Source organism: Caenorhabditis briggsae, assembly GCF_000004555.2.
Source record: "Caenorhabditis briggsae complete genome, chrI, whole genome shotgun sequence".
Taxonomy (NCBI): domain Eukaryota; kingdom Metazoa; phylum Nematoda; class Chromadorea; order Rhabditida; family Rhabditidae; genus Caenorhabditis; species Caenorhabditis briggsae.
Genome location: NC_013489.2, coordinates 15364475 through 15383377, shown reverse-complemented (window position 1 = coordinate 15383377; position 18903 = coordinate 15364475). Strand labels below are relative to the sequence as shown.

Sequence of the window (18903 nt, the reverse complement as noted above, 5' to 3'; positions counted from 1 at the left end):
AATCAGGGATGCAGATACATTTTTTTGAACCTTGTGTGATTCAACGAAAAACAGGAACTATAGAAATTGGAGTAGGCGACAAAAGATATAGGAGACAAGAGGAACAAAACAGGAGTTGAATTCTCCTAAGGGGGATCAGAATCGTCGGCGCTGTTTTGTACCCAGGCTCAGTTCCTGACCATTTCTGGCCACTTCTGGAAGATTCTGGAATAGTTTTTGAATTTCCTCTGATACTGAAAGCTACGAAAAATTAGCGGTTTTTTGGCGATTTTCCAAAAAACCAAATATACTTTTTTCTTCGATTTTTCGCAAAATTTTTAGACCTTTTTAGGTTCTTCATCTATTTTTGGAGATTCTTTTTCGATTTCTCCGATTTTTTTTGTCTGAAATTCGATGGAACGGTGTTCGGGAAGATTATTGTGGGTTACCGTAAAGTTTTCGATTTTGTAGTTTTTTTTCGCGAAACTTTGTCTGCATTTTGACGTGATTTTGTTCGCAAAAAACTACAAACTACAAAACTGAAGGTTTTCTACAGTAATCTACAGTAATCTTCACGAACACCGTTCCATCAAATTTCAGACAAGAAAACGGGAAAATCGGAGAAGAACCTTTGAAAATAGCTGAAAAACTTGTAAAGGTCTAAACATTTTGCAAAGTATCAAGGTTTAAAAATTCGAAAAAACAAATGAAAAAGCTAATTTTCGTCTTTTTTCAAAGCAATTGAAAAATCCAGAAGCTAAATCCAAAGTTTCTTCATGTTTCAACTAGAAAAGGTGATATGACGGAAAGAGATGACTCAACAAAAGCAATCATACAGCTGATATATCGAGGTCACGAAGTGATAAGCGAATGAAAAAAAGAATTTCTTTTTTCTGCTCTCTCTCTTTGCCTCAATGTGTGACATTCTAAAGTTAAACTGGCACAGACTACAAGTAACACACCTGGCAACTGTGTCAACAATGGGAAGGATGTTTGCTATGAATGAGACTTTCGGGCAAACCTCGAATCGCACCTATTTTTAGTTTGACTACATTTCTATAAGAAAAGTTACCTTAAAAGAGCTCTGGTTAATTTTATTATGTTCCAGTAATCTTGGACACCGGATGAGAGAGAACCTAAATATGGACTAATTGACTTTGGCTTCATAAAATTTCAGATCTTCAGTATCCAATCTGTTAATTAACAGTGTATTTTTGCATTTCCCCCAACAGGAAGCCCGATATTGAAATTTTTATTAAATAGAAGAAAGCTAATTGAAGTTCAATAATTGGATAAGAAAAAGTAGTCTAATTTGAATGTTGTTTTTCGGGTTACAATATAAATTTTTTGGAGGAAGCAATAATTAGGAAAAGTGGCTTTTTTTTTTGGTAGAGAGAATTGTTTTGTGCGCCGACTCACATTATTCTAGTATTTATACACACACACACAAGAAAGCGAGGGATGGATGGAGAAAAGTTATCACAGTGACCCCAAAAACGAAACAAAAAAACTAGAGAAGAATCACAACCATTACATTATTTTCACAATCAGAAAGGAACTGTTATAAATATACCGAAAAAAATTGTTTAAAATGAAATAAATTACATAAAACAAAACACATCAAGAAGTATTATTTATGGCGAATTTTTACAATCCCGGGAACTCATTGACGGATCCTTCGCCAGTTCTCTCGCCTCCGTTCACAATATAGGAGATTCTCGTTTTCATTCGGGCCTAAAGTTTCAGTTTTATTTTCATTAGAGATACCTTAAGAATACTTACAGTTGTATTCGGAACCTTTCTAATAATCGTCATGAATTGAGTGGAGTGCTCATTTGGTTGAATATTCGGACTGGATGGTGGTTCCAGTGCAATATCAAATGCTTTTGTGACAGCTGCCAAGAAATTGAAATTCGTGAAAGTGAATGATGAATTGTTGAAAGCTGTCATTTTGAGTCTAGCTCTTTCATTGTTCCATCCACTAATAACTTGAATTTGGACTTCGACTCCATTCGCATTGATGACAATTACTGGTTGGAAAGTGGGCTCTCTGAAAATCAAGAATATCAGAATGCTGGTGACAGAAATCTTGAAACATACTTGGCTGCAGGAGTTCCTATACCAAAATCAATATCACTATTCGGAGCTGGTGTGGAGTCTCCGAAGATGTCCAAAATGTTTGAATTGCTTTGTTGAGCAGCAGGAGCATTTCCCCCTCCTCCCAATAGATCCTCATTGTAATCGGAGCCTCCTAGGTTCAAGTCTCCCAGAAGATCTCCATTGGTAACTGGAACGTCAGGGGATGAGGCTGAGAAACCGTCATCTTCTGCCATAGACGGAGCTGCTGCATTCAATGAGTTGTGAGTGATCATCGGCATCCTTTCGAGCAGCCCATCTCTCAGCTCTCCCAGATTCATGATGACATTGAACTCAACAGAACGCTGTTGCAACTCTAATTGGATATGTGCTTGATTCATTCGAACCAGAGCCGAAATTCGTTCTTCTGATGAGTGGAATCTGGTGGCAAGTTTCGCCAATGCTGTCACGGCGTAGCATTTGGTCATCAATGATGTCAAAGCGGATGGAAGAACTGACTCGAAAACACTGATAACGTCAGCTTCCGAAATTGGGGTACTGTCGACGTCGGTCGGTTGGAGGAGAAGGTCTCCAAACTCTCCGATGGTCCAGAAAGCGACTTGAAGGAGGGGTTGAGCGTTGATGGCATCACGTTGGGCAGCATGGTAGAGTTGGGAGACTGCGTAGCTTTGAAGTTGTTCATTGGCAGAAATCATTTGAATCATGCATGAAACCACCTCATCTGGCACATATTTTCCAGCCAATCTCAGAACTGTGATCATTGTATCCAAATGCCACTCGTGGTTTGGTGAGAATCTCTCAGTTGCAATATACATCCGTGAAGCGCATTCAGACTTGAACTCAGCATCGGCGGTTTCGAGGAAAATCAGTACTTCCTTGGTCATGATGGCAATATTGGTACGGTTCATTAATGCGAAGCACAGCTCCATTGCACGTTTTCTGATAGAGATGTCTGGATCCTTGAGACACTCCACGACAACGTTACGATGACGTTGGACAGCCTGGAACTTTGAAAAGCGGTTAGACAAACACAATTAATGTTTTACAAACCTGATAATCGACATGAACAGTCTTCAGAAGAGTGTTCAATGCAACGTATCGGATATTCTTATCGGTATTCAACAAGAACCGTCCCAAAATGTTAACAGCCAAGATACGAAGACCACTTTCACTCTTTATCTCCATAATCGTGAGAACCGTCTCATAAAGAATAGCATTTCCCACATTTTTCGCAGTCTCAGTGTTGGTCGCAACTTGAGCCAAAATGTCATTCATCTCTTCGGTAACACGCACATCATCCTTTCCCAAAACTCTCAGCAATCTCAATATTTTCACTTGAAGGAACGGATCAGAAATTCCAGTCACATCGTGCTCCGGTGAATATCCACTCATAAGAAGATTTTTGAGAATTCGAACGAGGTTGGGCACCAGCTTCTTGAAATGATTGAGTACATCCGGACTGCGTTCACACATTTCGGTGACCAAAGTGGTGGCACCCATCAAAACTCCGTGATTTTTCTCTCCAAGAAGAGAGCGGGTGCATGGAATGAAAACTTCCATGAGCTCTGGAACTTTTCTCACAATTCGGAATGCGCAGAGAGCTGCCTTCTTCTTTAGGTACGCGTTGTTTTGTTTGATAATCTTTTCGACCTCATTTGCAAGATCACGACACATTTCAGCAGAGCAAATCGAGCCAAGAGTGCACAGAGCAAGTCCGGACACAAATTGTGTGGAGCAGGTTAGATCACTAAATTTTTTAATATTGGAAAAAATAAAATATTTTTGAAGCACTCACTTTTTCAGCGAATTTGTCACCAATAAATGAACTTCCGAGCGCTCGTCCAGCAAAAGCATAGCTCCTAAGTAACCGATTCTTTTATCGGTAAAACGAGGATGTGCCACCAATTTCATGCATTCCATCTGAATAAGTTTTGTTGTAAACTTTCTCTAACTTGTCAACAAACCTGTCCAAAATGAGCTGGGTAGCCGAGCATGTGAATGTAGAGAAGCTTAGCGATGTTCCTACACTTCCAAGGAGAGTCATCATCACGAAAACTCTCTCGTATATTCGCACTTTCTCTATCCACCACAGCACGCTCTTCAGCCATAGTCCGAGCTGCTCGAACTTGTCGAATCAGGTCTCGGAGACGCATTGGGGTACCCAAAGTTCTGGAAAACGTTCTGACTTTGGTTAAACAAATAATTCATGTTAGACAAACCTTCCAATTTTCGACTTGTACTCATCGATCTTCTCGATGGCCAGCTCAACAGCCGTCGCCATCTTGAGCCCTGTAAAACTTTATTCGATGGTTTCAATGCTACGTGGAGGTGTAAACGATCGAGATATTCAGCTGGTCTTACAGTTTACTAGGGATATAAATAAACTAAAAATATCTAAATTGAGCTTCTTGGACGAAAGAAAAATTTCAGTCTGATATTTTTCATTAAAATGCCGAATTTCATCGATTTTTCAAGGAGAGAAAAAGCGCAATCCAGCAACGCTCTCACCGACAAAGTCCGCAATCGGGCGGAGAATCACGCGCTGTGGTACCGAATTCCTCACCGTAGTGCGCGAATTTTTTGCGGAAACTTCAAAGATTTTTTATTTTTTTTTCTTGCAGAAAAGGAATTGAAGGAAAACAAGAAAAATTTATAATTTCAGATGAGCGCAGAAGAATCTTCTCAAGAACAGATGTCGTTGGGCTCAGAACCTCCAGAAAAGGAGCCATTAGAAGAGGTAGATGCGGAGGGAGCCACTCCGAAAGTGACGCTTCGCGCAGAAAGAAGTGGAATAGGATCTCTTTTGTCTAGTGTAAGTACATTTTGAAAAATTGTTCAGGAAAAATATTTCAGCTTCGTGGTGATCATCTAGCAGCGGAAATCAGAAGATTATCGACTTCTCCGAAAAGTGGGAAGGAAGAAGATGAAGAGGAGGTTCCGGAGCGACCGTTGAATCGAAAAGAGAAACGACGACTTCAAAGACTCCAGGAAGAGCAAAATCCAGGTGTCGAAGCGAAGAAAAAGGTTTCAGAGGTTCTAAAACCCGCGGATCTGCCCAAAGAATTGAGACAACTTTTCAGGTATTGTTCAAAAACTGATGTATTATTTATTCAATTCAAATTTTTAGTGACACCAAATCATTTGACTTTTACGAAGCATCATTTGGATATGAGGTCACTCGAAGGAACAATTTTGTGCATTTTGTGCTCCAAAGTTACCAAGGAACGCATGCTATTGCTGCCTCGCAGGATCGAGTTCTGAGAATGTATTCGATGGAAAGTTATGGAGTTTTATGGAAGAAGAATACGGGCGCTTTGATATTAGACTCGTGTTGGGATCCGTCTGGAAAAGGAGTTTTCTCTTCATCATATCGCCGACCGATTCAATTTTTTGATGCGGATTCAGGAGATATTATAAAATCCTACAGTGGGAAGGACGCAGGGGTAAGGAACTCAAAATTTAAAACCAATTGATTCGTTTGTTTTAGGACAATATAAAAGAAGCGATGTGTGTCGGACAAATGGGGAACAACATACTCATTGGAGCATATAAGAACCATTTTCAAGTCTGGGATGTTGAGACATCTGGAGATGCGCTCAGTCGAATTTCCTACATGGACAAAAGTTGTGAGTTCATATAAAAGTTCATCATTAACTCCAATTTTTAATTATAAAAACAAATTAATTTCAGTCAATACTGGAATCATTGGAGTCGCAATGTCCATAGCTGCCCATCCGACAATGCCAGATTTATTCGGCACCGCTGGGAGTAGTCATCTCCTTGGAATCTATTCGATTAACTGGGCAAATGCGGTTTCGACGATAGAGGGATCATTGAAAGGATACACAAATGTACACTTTTCACCAGATGGATTGAAGATGTATGCGTCGGAAAGAAGTGGTGACATCCATTGTTTCGATACCCGTATGAACATGATGACTCAAATTCTAAAACGAAATTTCGTGACCGCCCATCGCTCTCGTTTTGATATCGACGCCACAGGACGCCTTCTCATCTCTGGCACGTCTTCTGGTGATGTGGTTGTCTATGATTTACATGACTTCCGAGAAGAAATCGAGCCGGTGTTCACCTGCCACGTGGGGTCTCGGTGTGTACCGTGTGTTAGTCTACAAGGAAACCGGATTGCATTAAGTACTGGACAACGAGTGTTTCCAGATGATCCGTTGTTGAAAGAGGATGACGACAGTGGTGACGTGGAAATGGTGGATACATTAGCGACAGGGAATTCGGTGCAGACCTGGGAGATGGTATGATAATTCTTATAAGACTTTGTTGTTGTCGTTAATGTTGTTGATTGACTTTGAACACTTTGTATAGAATAAAAATCATTTACAAATATTTAAAATAAAAAAATACACTCAAGAATACATATCTCGTGATGAGGTTCCGATCTGATGGAGTGGTATTGGTGGCATGATTCCCGTCGCGTCGTGATGGACGAATCGGCTGGTTGCCGGAGGAGATAGTCTGAAACATTTTTTAACTCTGCAAAACTAGAGTGAGGGACCCTTGGTCTATTTTTTTATGTCAAAAATAATTCACTAACTCAGAATCAAACTGTGGCTTGTGCATTGGCTTTTGCTGTCGGTACGGTTGTCGTTGTCGATGCTTAGTGTCGCTTTTTCGTTTCGACTTTTTCTTTTTATCTAATTTCGTTTTGAACAGATACAGGAAGAGGATACAGATGAACAGGAATATCGCACCACAGAAGATCGCGGCAACCACTATCGTTTGATCGGCGGACTTCTCTTTTAATGAGCCTAAATTGTTTTGAAGATTAAAAAAGCTTTGTTTTTTCGAAGGTAGTTCCAAGCCAAGAGTAATTAGTTTAAAGCTCACACAAAGTAAAACGGCAACAAGAATCACAAGCAAGTTATTCCTATTATGTAGCCAACCTGACGAAGTAGACATGAATTTAGCACTGTAGAAGGACCTGGTCGGCTGATTTTGACCTGTGCAAATTTAAAGCTGTCACACAAAGCCACACAATAACTCATATTAAAGATTAGAAAGAAAACTCACAATGCTGCTCATCGGTATCATCTTGTACTCCATATCCACAATTATCCAATCCATTACATCTCAGTTTAGCATCAATGCATAGTTTTGAGTAGGTGCACAGGTAAAGAGAGTCTGATTTGCAGACACTTTCATCTTTTCCACTGAGATTTTTGACTTCTGTCCATGAGAGATTGAATCCTTTTAAACCGTTTACTTTGTCAGGTGCTGTTAGGAAGCTGATTCTCACAGAATTACTTGGAGATAGATAAGCCTCAAAGAACTCTCTTTTAGTACCACAATACTCCATTCTAGGTGCTCCTTCCACTCGAATCACCGCCTTTTGGCAACTGGCACTATCTGATGTCATCTCTCCTTCAACATCAATTGCTTCCATTTTCAATAACACTTGATATCCTTCCTTTACATTGATCTGCCAATCACAGTGAACATCTTTATTGTATTTGACTGGATAGTTGGGGGAGATAATCAATCCATTTGGTTTATCTGCCGTTGCGTTGATTACAGAACCACATCGATATGCACCTCGGCGAATGTGGGCCTCGCCACGTGGAACATCTTCCTTCCGGGCCGTCCGTATTTCAAACAAAGCTTTGAATCCGTTCGCTGTACCACTGGAGCCAGAAGTGAACACCACTCGCATTTCATGTGAACCAAACGCGGAGACAGAAGGTCCGGGAAAGGTGTCCGAGCAGTAGCGCTCTTTCAAGCGAAGCTCCTCCTTCCCATTCTTCACAAAAACATCGTACACATCCAAATAGTCATTGCAATTGCTATCGTCATCTCCACTCAAAGCAAATTGCTCAAAATGCAGAAGGATTTCCTTTCCAGGCTGACCAACAATGTAATAGGTGCAGTTTGTGTCCATGGGGTACTGTAACGCAATTCTTTACGAAGCAGTTTCACTAGAAAATCTTACATTAGCTGGATATCTAGGACTATTAAAAAATCCAGTAGAAGAGGTGAATCGAAACCTGCACTCATTTGAAGTTCCTAAAGACTCTCCTGTCACCCCAAAATCAGTTTTGAACTCGATGGTCGCCTTGAACCCAATTGGTGTAATCCGGTCATCTCTGGTATCCGTACTACCGAATTGCATTACCATTCTAGGACCTTCGCTAATGTAAGGTCCAAGAAGTGGAGAGTCAGAAGGGATACGTTCACACAGAGTTACATCGAAAATGGAATCATCGGTGGATGACATTACTGCCTTCATATTTCCCTCGCCAATAGCAATACCAACCCATGCACTAGGACAAGCAATGTCATCTACTGATGGTGGAGCTGTTGCGGGTCTGAAAACTAGAGTTCAAGTTGCATTTCGGTTTTTGAGACTCACGAAGTATCGAAAGAGAGAACAGCAATAGAATCAAAAGTCAATATCACTTTCTCTAGATTCTGCTCGCCTTGCAACCCATGAATAATATAAGTGCATGTGGTGTTTGCTGGATACACTTCGGGGTACTGAAACAGATAAAGGTTCCCATAATATAGAAATAAAGAACTTACATTAGGACTGGAGATAGTGTGAGTCGTCTCTCGATTACTCTCCACCCGTACATCACATTCTGTCCCTCGGATATGAGTCACCCCACGTTGCTTGTTGAGAAGTTTGTCAATGTTAACGAATCTGGAGGAGAACTCGTAGTCCATTATGAACCCCCTGGGATCGGATTTAGCAGGATGGGTAGTGTTGAAGTGGATGAGCAAGCTATTGGTCATTGAGTAAATTTCCATTCGCTGTTGCAAACCACAAACTTTTCGGATGATTGGAGAGGAAGGGGTCGGGCCATCGAATATTGTGATGCTGTCGTAGGGGCAGCTGGAAATGAAAACGGCTATTCAGAGGGAACCACAAGGAAAACTAACTGCTCTCCACCAAAGAAAATATCGAAATCTGTGAAAAACAGACGGATTCTCTCGCCCCGATATCCTTTCATCAAATAGGAGCAATGCATGTTGTGAGGATATGTTCCTGGATAGGTTGGGGAGTACAATGTTCCAATTTTTCGATCCGATGAGTCGATTATATAACTACATTTTTTGCCGCTAACTGGCTCGCCGGCTATGAACTTGTCTGAAATTTATGAGTTCGTCTTTGATCTATTTTATCTTGGTTCCTGAAAAGAACCAAAATGTAGGTATCTAAGGCCTTACCTTCAGGAATAAAAGAGTATTTCGCACGAAATCCATGACTATCTTCATGGTTCGTCGATCGGGAATGTAACACAATTTTCATAACGTGACGCAAACTAATTCTAACATGAGGTGCCACCGTACCACAGTACCGGCCACCTAGGGCCGATTGGAGAATGTCTTCATCGACTGACTCGACTTCGGAATAAATATCTACATATTCTATATCACAGCTGAAAAAAAAACAAAGTTTGAGGTTCTCAGAATATAGGTCTCACTTTTCAGAACTACCCGATAGAAGGAAATGATCGAATTCAAGCCTTACACGCTGCCTCGGTCCCGCAACAAACGTGTATACACACTGAAAATGGTTAATTAGATCATCATATCACATTGGGCGTCTGCTGAGTATCTGCCTTAATATGTATTGTCTATCTTAACATGTATTCCATACTTGTAAATTATACTGTTGTTCTGGTTTTGAGTTATTCACTCCATGGCTGATAGCCAGTTGCTTTGGTAAACTGGGAAACTCGATGACACCTTCTGGTTGAGATTCATCGAAGTGTTGATCGCACTCTGAAATGGGTTATAGGCGCGAATGTCCATGAAATTTCAAAAAGCGCAAGCATCGGAAAGTGTGTGTTCTTTATTTTGGTATGTGTGTTGTCTTCGTCTTCGGTTTGGTTGGCAACTCACTCCTCATACTGTAGGACGCCTTTCAGCCAGAAAACCATGATCAGGACGAGCAAACAGGCAATGACAATAGTGAACAGTAAAGCAAAAATGATATCACAGTCCAGTGCTCGACATCTGGCACAGTCTTCTTTCGTTTCTTTGGAATCCCATTCTAGTAGTTCAATTCGTGTTTCAACTATTCGTTCCAGACTTCTCATGGTGGTGGCCCTACATCGACAATATGGGAATGATGAGAACAGATGAGCAAGTTGAAGAGAGTTGATTAGAAATCTCAAAACGGGGCCAATAGTGACCAATTACAAAAAAAAGTGACCAATTACAAAAATGAAGCGCATGTCTTATTTATAGCAAATTCGAAATTTTTAGAAAAAAAAGTCATTTATGGCAAAAAGTTCAGTTATGACATAGTGGGAATGTTTGAATTTGTTGTTCGAAGCTTTCGACAGAAACCTAATTCCCTAAGTTTAATACTGGTAAGCGGCCCCCTGGCGGGCTTCTGGCGGGCATTCGCGAGCTCAGCCATAGTTTCTTTTCGAATCGATATTTTTGGACCAACTAAACTAGATGTGATAGAACACGACAAGTGTTACAATATGATACTGTTTGGAAAACTGTATCTTTTTTATGAACAAAATTATAAGCCAAAAACCAACTGAGCTACGCTGTTACCGTTTTTCGGCTTGTAACATTGTTCATAGACAAGATACAGTACTCCAAATTGTGTTATTTTGTATGGCTTGTCAAGTTCTATCTTATCCAATTTAGGTTGGTTCAAAAATATTGATTCTAAAAGAAACAAACAAAGGTCCGCCGCAGCCCCGTTTACCAGTATCCTAAATTTCAATATTTCTCATTCAAAACAAAGCAAACGGAGCTTAAGTTATGAGACCTAAAACCAGATAGCTTACTACAAATGAGGACTTGAGAGAGTTAGGTGATAAGCAAAAAAAGATAAGAGACAGTTTAGAAAAGTTTAACAAATTGCAAAAGAGCAATGACACAAGAATTATTGAGTGTGTGGCGCAAAAGAGCGACAAGACCCAATGAAATGTAAATATTAAAAGAAAAAGATAGAGTAGGCAAAAGACAACGGGAGACAAGTTTGAAAGCAAAAAAGAAGAATGAAAAGGATTTAAAATTTCATCCTCCTTCAAGGAGTTGGGGGCTTACATGTATACGAAAAAAGAAGATTAGGGAGTGATGGATAGGGGGGGGGGGGGGGGAGAAACTCCCAAGAGGAAGGGACCATCGCATTTTCTTCCTTTTCATTCTTTTCGATTGGAATACCTTTGAAAAACGAGCAAAGCGTCTTTCCTTTCCACTTAAAATCCACTTATACATTTTTACACAAGTTTTCTTTCTTTTACTCTGGTTGGGAACACACTTTTAGATGAGCACACACTTTTCGATACTTGTTGCTTTTGGCCGAGATGAAGGAGGTGGTGCAGAGGGGGGTAAAATAGTTTTGAACGGATTTGAGAATTTATATTTACTTTATGCTATAGTTTTTGATCTATGTGTTTGATTGAATCAAATGTTAAAATTAATGTTAAAGGTTAAAATTTACATGTAGGCTTGGCCAATATAAATTAATGTGAAGCCCAATGAGCATTTTTAGCATTGATCTTGCTATAGTTCTAGTAGTAAGAAGGAAGCTGAAAGTTCTATGCATTCCAAAAACTTCAGCTAAAGTCATTAAATTGTCCCTAAACATATAAACGTTAAAATTTCTCATTCAGTCTGCTTCTTTTAAACTCTCAAATACTTCAACATGAATCGGCTCAAACTCAGACCCCTTCTGACCTCCTCCACTCTGCAAGTTTTAAATTTTTTAATTTTAAAAACTCACGGAAAATAGTTTTCCGGTTCGAACTGATTGCTTCCGTGCTCCTTGAGATGAAAAGAAGTAGGAATATAATGTGGAATAAGTACATTTTTTGTCATCTCATCTGGACGTAAATCCGGAATTCTGAAGTAGAAAAATGATGATAGGGTCAGTGTCCAAAAAGGAAAAGGAATAGATGGAAAGAGAAGAGAAACTACGAATCTGGTGTGGGAGAGAATTAAATAATGACATTTTATCGGAGGAGGATCTGTTTAGAGAGAAGAAGAAGGAGCATAAGAAGAAGAAGAAAGAGAAGAAGTTGAAAGTGGAAATAGCATCCTTTGAGGAAAAAAACACTGAAAAGGAGAATAGATGAACGCTAGCAAATGAAAAGAAAAAAGAAAAGAGGGTGAAGAATAAGAAAAATGTTTGGGGTATGTTGTGTGCCCAAAAAGCAAAAAAACGAGGGGAAGAGGTCCTCCGGAAGAAATAGATTATTATGGGAAGAGAGGAAGAGAGGCAAGAGGGCAATGATGATGATGTTGGAGAAGGAAGAACATATATATGTGGGAGAATATGGAAAACGGGAGGAGGAAGAAAGAAGAAAGAAGATGATGGAGATGGCATGAATCCCATTATGACTTCTGGAGCAGAAGTCGGTTCGCTGGGTAAGACCGAGGGTTTTAGCGAAATAAGAATTGGGAAATGAGATTGAAGATTAGAAGGTGGTTGAGGAATGGCTAGTCTGTGATGTTAAAGGAAATTTCAGAAATACTGAAAGCTTCAATTTTGACCAAAACCATAAAAGGTTAGAATCGAAAGAAGTTTCAAATTCAATAGTAAACTCAAGGCTTTACAATAACAGGAAGACGATAGAAAGAAAAGGTCCTCTAACAGTTTAGATTGAATTGTTGGAATGCTTTGTTTTGAGAGACTAGACTTTCCAAAACTAGTATCAAAAGGGACCAAATTTAAAACAAAATTTGAAAAACTGATTTTTAAAATTGAATTAGGGGTGGTGGGACATAAAACTAAATCTTTGAAAGTTATTATCCATATTTAGGCTACTCAGTTGTTCTAAAAACTAACATTTTGTAACATACAAACATACACACGGGGCAATTTCCTTTGCACATGTGTTAAGGGCTCAAACGTAACAGATGCTACTTTGTGCAGGAATCTCAGAAAAAATTGACCCTTCGGTGTAGGAGAAGTTTTCCCCATTTCTCAAGTTGCTAGACTCAATGTCCAAATACTTTGGGTTTTTGAGTGTAGCACTAATAGTGAGAGAACTTTAGGACTTTTATGTTAAATTCTCAATTTATGGATATATCCAGAAAAAAAAATGTTATATCAATAAGAATCAGCTCTTTTAGCTCGCCACTATTTGAACGAAAATCTTTAAAACCAAAAGTAGTAATTTCACACCTCGAATATTTCGAATAATTTCAACAAAACGGTCTTTCTGTTCTCAGACAAATTCTTTCTTCTTTCTTCTCTATCGCTTTATCTCTCTTCCTTCACTTTGTCGCCATCACCCATCTGCCCCCGCAGGATTGTTGTTGTGGATTCTTCGGCTGCTGCCTGATGCTCTCAAACTGCTCCCTTGCCACCGGTATGTATGTGTTGTAATGTGCTGTTCTCATCTTTTCGCTTCTTCTTCTTATTTCTTCTTCTTCTTCTTATTTTCTTCCTCTTCATACACATCAGAGTATCACTTGCTGCCTTCCGATATACTAACACTTTTGATTTCAACTCGTCTTTCTAAACTCTTTGTTGTTAAGTTTGCATTTATTAAAAGTTAGATGTAAACTTCTCCAGTTTTTATCTGATTTATAGGCGAACCTTAAAGTTCGTTTTTTTTTCCATTTATGATTCAGATTTCGGTTCTTATATAAATTTCTTTGAAACTATATTTGTCTTTTTTTCAACTATATTTAGGCAACCTTAAACAAACACTCAATTTTTTCCCTCAATTTTCTTTCTTCTCTGTCTTCTTGAACATGTCCCGTTCCCAACAACCCAATTCAAAATGATTCATATCCAGATGACTATATCACCTCAACCCGCGCATAACCAATTCGAATCCTACCAATGGACTACTGAGAGTCGTAGTAGTCAACAAAGACATGGAACAATGACTCCATCCCAAGACGGGCGGCTGTCTGCGATTCCAGACCCAGTTGAACGTCATGTGGCTAGATGGCGTAGTGAGAGTCGCAATTCGAATAAGGATAAAGTCTTCCGTAACGATGAGGAATTCAGTCAACGTGAGTGTTTTAAAATAGTTTAGCAGTTTCAAAGTTCCTTATTGTAGAAGACGAAATTGTTAATGGTACTTTGACTGCATTGAAAAATGATGTGGAGCAGACAACAGAAATCATTCGTCGCAAACAAGAACAAATGGTAATAGCAATGCTGAATATCAATTGAAATATGTTACTTTTAGAGAATGGAACGTCGTCAGTTCCAAACTGAAATGGAAGTCAATGGAAGAATCACAATAGACCCAACTGACGATTGGCTGGCTGCTAGACTCAAGGCAGTCAGTGCAGATGATATGAACCAACAGTTGAACCAGTTGAAGCAGAATCAAAGTATGTTCTCATATAATTATTGTTCACTCAATGTCCTTCAATTTAGGGCAAAACGCTGTTACCGACACTCTTGCCGCTCTTGTCTATGATGTGAACGCCACCACAGAAGTGTTGCGCCGTGGACAGCGCGGACGTGACGGAGAGAATGGGAGCAAGAAGAAAAAGGAAGAAATCGAGTACACACTTCGACTCACTCCAGCTCCAGAGGAACAAATTCCACAGAGGCCAAAGATTCGTGAGTTAAAATTTTTTAACAAATATATTGAGAATAATACATTTCAGCAGAGGATGATCAATTGGAGAAGGACGACTACTCTCGTGAGTATGGAGTTCAGATGACTGAAGAGACAGACAGTCTCCGTCGTCGTCGTGCCAGAAGTACAACCCCACGAAGAACTCTTCACATCTCCGGGTCGCCACCGCCACCCCCTCCAGCCGTCTGCGCCTACTGTAGTGAAGAAATCGACGGCGCAATTCTGACCGCATTGGCTCCCAATTCAGAAAGAGCTCAAAAGTTCCATACCTACCACTTCATGTGCACATACTGTCAAAAGGCACTCAACATGCATGGAACATTCCGTGAACACGATCGTAAACCATATTGTCATGACTGCTTCTACAAACTTTACAACGGATTGCAATACGCACCGGATGATCATCAAGCGTCTATCGAGAAACTTATCTGATACTATTTACATTATCTGTGTGCATTTTGGTTTTTTATTCAATGTTCTGATGATGCGATAATGAACTTTTCAATAACCGACAAAACTTAAATTACATCTTCTCGTGAGAAGAACAAGAAGGAGACTTGGTTGTTATGGTAACCTCCTCACGCATATGTGCCCCCCTCACCCTACTCTCCTCTTCTTCTTGCTCATTTCACTCACATTCTTCTTTTCGCTTTTCTATCTTTTCATGGTTACTATGGTATTGCTAATTATGCTGAAAATAATCTAGTCAGATTAGTTTAAGAATGGAATATTAAAGGCATTGTCCGTTTTTTTAAGTGATTGAAAAGTTAGAAGTTTCTGCATACACCATCCTTTTATAACGGATAATACATCTTAGATGCACATGAGCTTTCTAAATGTATTTTTTGATAGGACACTCAACTTTTCAGTATGTCAAAACCCGATCCAGCTCCGAATCGAAAATGGACGAACCCAGTAATGATGACGGCGTGCGAGATACACTGCCCATCAACATGTGTTGCTTTGGGGCCAGTTCTCACCAATTCCGATTCAAAGTTGATTTGTGCACATGGCGGAAATAGAGGCATGAATCTGCGGTTGACAGTGTTTTCAGGATTATCACAGGAGATGGAGGCCACATTGGCAGATCCACCAACTCAGATTATGCATTTTGTAAACGAAAAGTCAACAATGCCAAATATTGCTGTTGCAGCAGGACCATCGGTATTGGTTTATAAGAACTTGAAGCCGTTTTATAGGTAAATACACGGACTCGCACCAAATCAAATCCTCAAAAATTAATAATTCCAGTTCACCGTGCCCACTTCTCCTATCAATCCAACTGAGGAAGAAGCTTGGAAAGCTGTTGCCTTGGGAAAAATCAATCATAATACTCTGATGAAAGTGCTCCAGAAGGTCACTGAAGATGTGGCATTCTCAAAGTTGACTCCGATCTCTCAAACGTATATGTTGTCTGATAAAGAGGATCAGCTTGCATTGATTGAAAAATGGGGAGGCAAAATTACGAATTGTGTAAGTTGGGGATCTTCTATTACATGGTTCATGATAGGTTTGAGGTTTAGCCAACAATCACGTGTATCACAAAAATTCTCAAATCCAAAGCTGAGGGATTGGATATTATGGTGATTGCAACAGAACACTGTGACATTTTCTTTCTTGATTCTCAAGCATTTACAACACTTCATCATTTCAAACTTCCTTCTGTCCCAGTCGTTATTCGTGGTTACGGTAGATATCTTCTATAAGTCTTCTGGAGGTCACTCTTCAATATTGTAGGAGAGTTCGACGTGGATTGGCGTCTGTTTGTTCAAACTCGCGATTCGTTGATTTACAACCTTAAAAGAGATACGACCGAATTGAGGCCAGCCATCATCTGTCAAAGTATGATCACTTCTTTGATTCTATTGAACAAATTTGTGAGTTTTATCTATTTAATACAGACATATTTGAATAAACAGGGTCATTATAGCTGGTCTACACTACTAATGATAACATTATTACGTTCTCCAGTTTCAGAGGCAAGAAAATCAATACTGTTAAGTGCACTGAGAAGGTTTTCTGACTTCAAATAATCCATATAACTCTAAGAATTCAGATAAAAATGCTAGAACCATTCTTCTATGAGCACAAGCAACTTTCTGCGGTTATTGCTGTCTTTGAGAAAAAGATTCGAATGTATAATGAAACTCATTTATTGGATACGGTAGAATACCAGAAGCCATTGAACTGGGTTAGATATGGGATGTATGGAAGAGAGGATAGTACACTCGTGGTTTGTTTCAAAGGTTGGTTTTTCCAAATATGTAGGTCCTTCAAATTGAAAACGTCTTTTCAGACGGCACGATTGCTATTCAAATATTCCGTCGAAACGCGGATTTCCGTAGTAGAACGAACTATAATGAGGCCCCCGCATCTCATGCATTGAAGCTTCAGATCCCAAAGAAAACCAAAGTTTTTATTGATAACACAGAACGAGAGAAGAAGTTAGGAGTCAAAATCCACCAGGCATACCAAAAACACCTGTTCAACTTGCGATTCAAAATAGCTGAATCTTACCAAACTCTAACCGCTAGCGCCATAACTACAGTATCCACAACTTCAGTACTTCCAGTGGAGATTGCAGTGGATATCAATGGGTTTGGTCCAAGGCACAGGATGAGTATTCGATTGTTGTCATCGAGGTATGTATAGGAAACAATATTTTTTAAAGTGTGATGTTTCAGCAAACAAAACCTATACGATATGCATTTATCTATGATTTCTGACATTGATGTCTATGAATTCGACACTCCTTTAATTCCAATCAGTATTCTGGCTTCCGGAAAACCGTACACATTCACCACACTTCTTCGATGCAAGGATCCGGAAAAGGTGTATAAAATTGGTCTGAAACGGCCATCTCATGAACTTGCGGAATTCCTATAAATTAATATATTTCAGTCAGCCACCAGCGAGGTCCGTGCTCTCCTAGTCCATACCAAACGGGCGACCCCAATTGTGACTGCTGTTATTAAGATGCCATTCAGTGAATTCGCACTTGAGTAGACCCAATTTTCATCCGAATTGCCTTCCATTTGTTCTCTGTGTCCTAGTTGTGTCTCCACATGAACATCATGCCATTCCCTGGTGTGGTGTGCTCACTTTTTTCTTATCTAAAATACAAAACTCTTGATATAAAACATTTATTTTTTGTTGTTTTTCATACGGCTGAAGTTAGTTCTAGTTCAGAGATGATCACATTGACTCGCACCGGAGCTGCTGAAAATGTGGCACTCATAACTCTGAATCGCCCAACTGCTTTGAATGCGTTGTGCCGTCAATTGATGCAGGAATTGTCTGAAACATTGCTGAAAGTAGAACACGATTCAACATACAATGTGATTGTGTTGACTGGAAGTGAGAAGGCTTTTGCAGCTGGTGCAGATATCAAAGAGATGGCAAAGTTGGAGTTTGCTGATGTTTTCCAAAAGGACGAGTTAGTTTTTGGAACGTTTTGTCTAATTAGGGGCTGGTTCGAACTATTTCGAGATAGATAAACAGGACTGAAGTTTATTTACAAAATAACTTTCCTTTTCTAATTAAAACATTTATTTCGAATTATTTACAATGATCCTTTCCTCTTTTAATTAGAGAAACCCTTTCGAATTGATTGAAGTTATCTTCGCCTTCAATTGACAATACAAAAAAGTTACAGCTTCTTCGCCAACTGGGACACTCTTTATCACATCGCAAAACCGGTAATCGCCGCTGTCAACGGTTTTGCTTTGGGTGGTGGTACTGAATTGGCACTCATGTGTGATATTATTTATGCTGGAGAGAATGCAGTATTCGGTCAACCAGAAGTGAGCATCGGTACTATTCCAGGGCTCGGAGGAACTCAACGATGGCCGAGATTCACTAACAAGTCGATTGCTATGGAGGTAGGAAACATAGAACTGACAGTTTAAAGTTTTTAAATCTAGATCTGTCTAACTGGAGATCGTATCTCTGCACATGATGCTAAAGAAGTTGGATTGGTCAGTAAAGTATTTCCAACTCAACAGTTGGTAGCAGAAGCTGTTATTCTTGCTGATAGAATTGCTAAGAATTCTCCATTAATTGTGAAAACCGTGAAGAAATCAGTCGGCACTGCCTATGAGACATCTCTGAATCAAGGTCTGGAAGTTGAGAAGCACCTGTTTCAGTCGACATTTGCTACAAATGACCGTCGCGAGGGAATGTCTGCGTTTTCTGAAAAACGAGCTGCCAAATGGTCGGGAAATTGAGGATAGTGTAAAATAAACAAAATCGTAAAATTAAGTCAATAAATTAATTT

At 39.6% G+C, this 18903-nt stretch overlaps 6 protein-coding genes across 6 annotated transcripts; 4 read left to right on the top strand and 2 right to left on the bottom strand.

Annotated features, from left to right (window-relative positions):
• Positions 1-1626: 1626 nt before the first annotated feature.
• On the bottom strand, positions 1627-4357 carry Cbr-apg-1 (the record flags this gene model as incomplete). The annotated part of the gene is made up of 7 exons (XM_045241630.1): positions 1627-1713; positions 1762-2029; positions 2080-3077; positions 3127-3823; positions 3872-4017; positions 4041-4245; positions 4296-4357. 7 exons carry the CDS (start codon positions 4355-4357, stop codon positions 1627-1629), a joined length of 2463 nt encoding a protein of 820 aa, XP_045093843.1.
• A 381-nt stretch (positions 4358-4738) lies between these two features.
• On the top strand, positions 4739-6350 carry CBG08747 (the record flags this gene model as incomplete). Its single annotated transcript, XM_002640583.1, has 5 exons — positions 4739-4888; positions 4930-5156; positions 5204-5519; positions 5564-5702; positions 5767-6350. 5 exons carry the CDS (start codon positions 4739-4741, stop codon positions 6348-6350), a joined length of 1416 nt encoding a protein of 471 aa, XP_002640629.1.
• Positions 6351-6455: 105 nt separating this feature from the next.
• Cbr-eat-18 lies at positions 6456-11885 on the bottom strand (the record flags this gene model as incomplete). Its single annotated transcript, XM_045241629.1, has 10 exons — positions 6456-6564; positions 6644-7018; positions 7116-7990; positions 8036-8411; positions 8456-8938; positions 8986-9193; positions 9274-9485; positions 9531-9613; positions 9707-9831; positions 11801-11885. The coding sequence occupies 10 exons, from the start codon at positions 11883-11885 to the stop codon at positions 6456-6458; spliced, it is 2931 nt and encodes a 976-aa protein (XP_045093842.1).
• Positions 11886-13823: 1938 nt separating this feature from the next.
• Cbr-unc-95 lies at positions 13824-15059 on the top strand (the record flags this gene model as incomplete). The annotated part of the gene is made up of 5 exons (XM_002640581.1): positions 13824-14046; positions 14094-14182; positions 14226-14373; positions 14420-14608; positions 14656-15059. 5 exons carry the CDS (start codon positions 13824-13826, stop codon positions 15057-15059), a joined length of 1053 nt encoding a protein of 350 aa, XP_002640627.1.
• A 438-nt stretch (positions 15060-15497) lies between these two features.
• Cbr-bbs-1 lies at positions 15498-17633 on the top strand (the record flags this gene model as incomplete). The annotated part of the gene is made up of 9 exons (XM_045241628.1): positions 15498-15791; positions 15879-16100; positions 16151-16316; positions 16365-16504; positions 16558-16641; positions 16684-16873; positions 16924-17269; positions 17312-17459; positions 17529-17633. The coding sequence occupies 9 exons, from the start codon at positions 15498-15500 to the stop codon at positions 17631-17633; spliced, it is 1695 nt and encodes a 564-aa protein (XP_045093841.1).
• A 185-nt stretch (positions 17634-17818) lies between these two features.
• Positions 17819-18853, top strand: Cbr-ech-7 (the record flags this gene model as incomplete). Its single annotated transcript, XM_002640579.1, has 3 exons — positions 17819-18063; positions 18283-18508; positions 18551-18853. The coding sequence occupies 3 exons, from the start codon at positions 17819-17821 to the stop codon at positions 18851-18853; spliced, it is 774 nt and encodes a 257-aa protein (XP_002640625.1).
• Between the last annotated feature and the right edge of the window lie 50 nt (positions 18854-18903).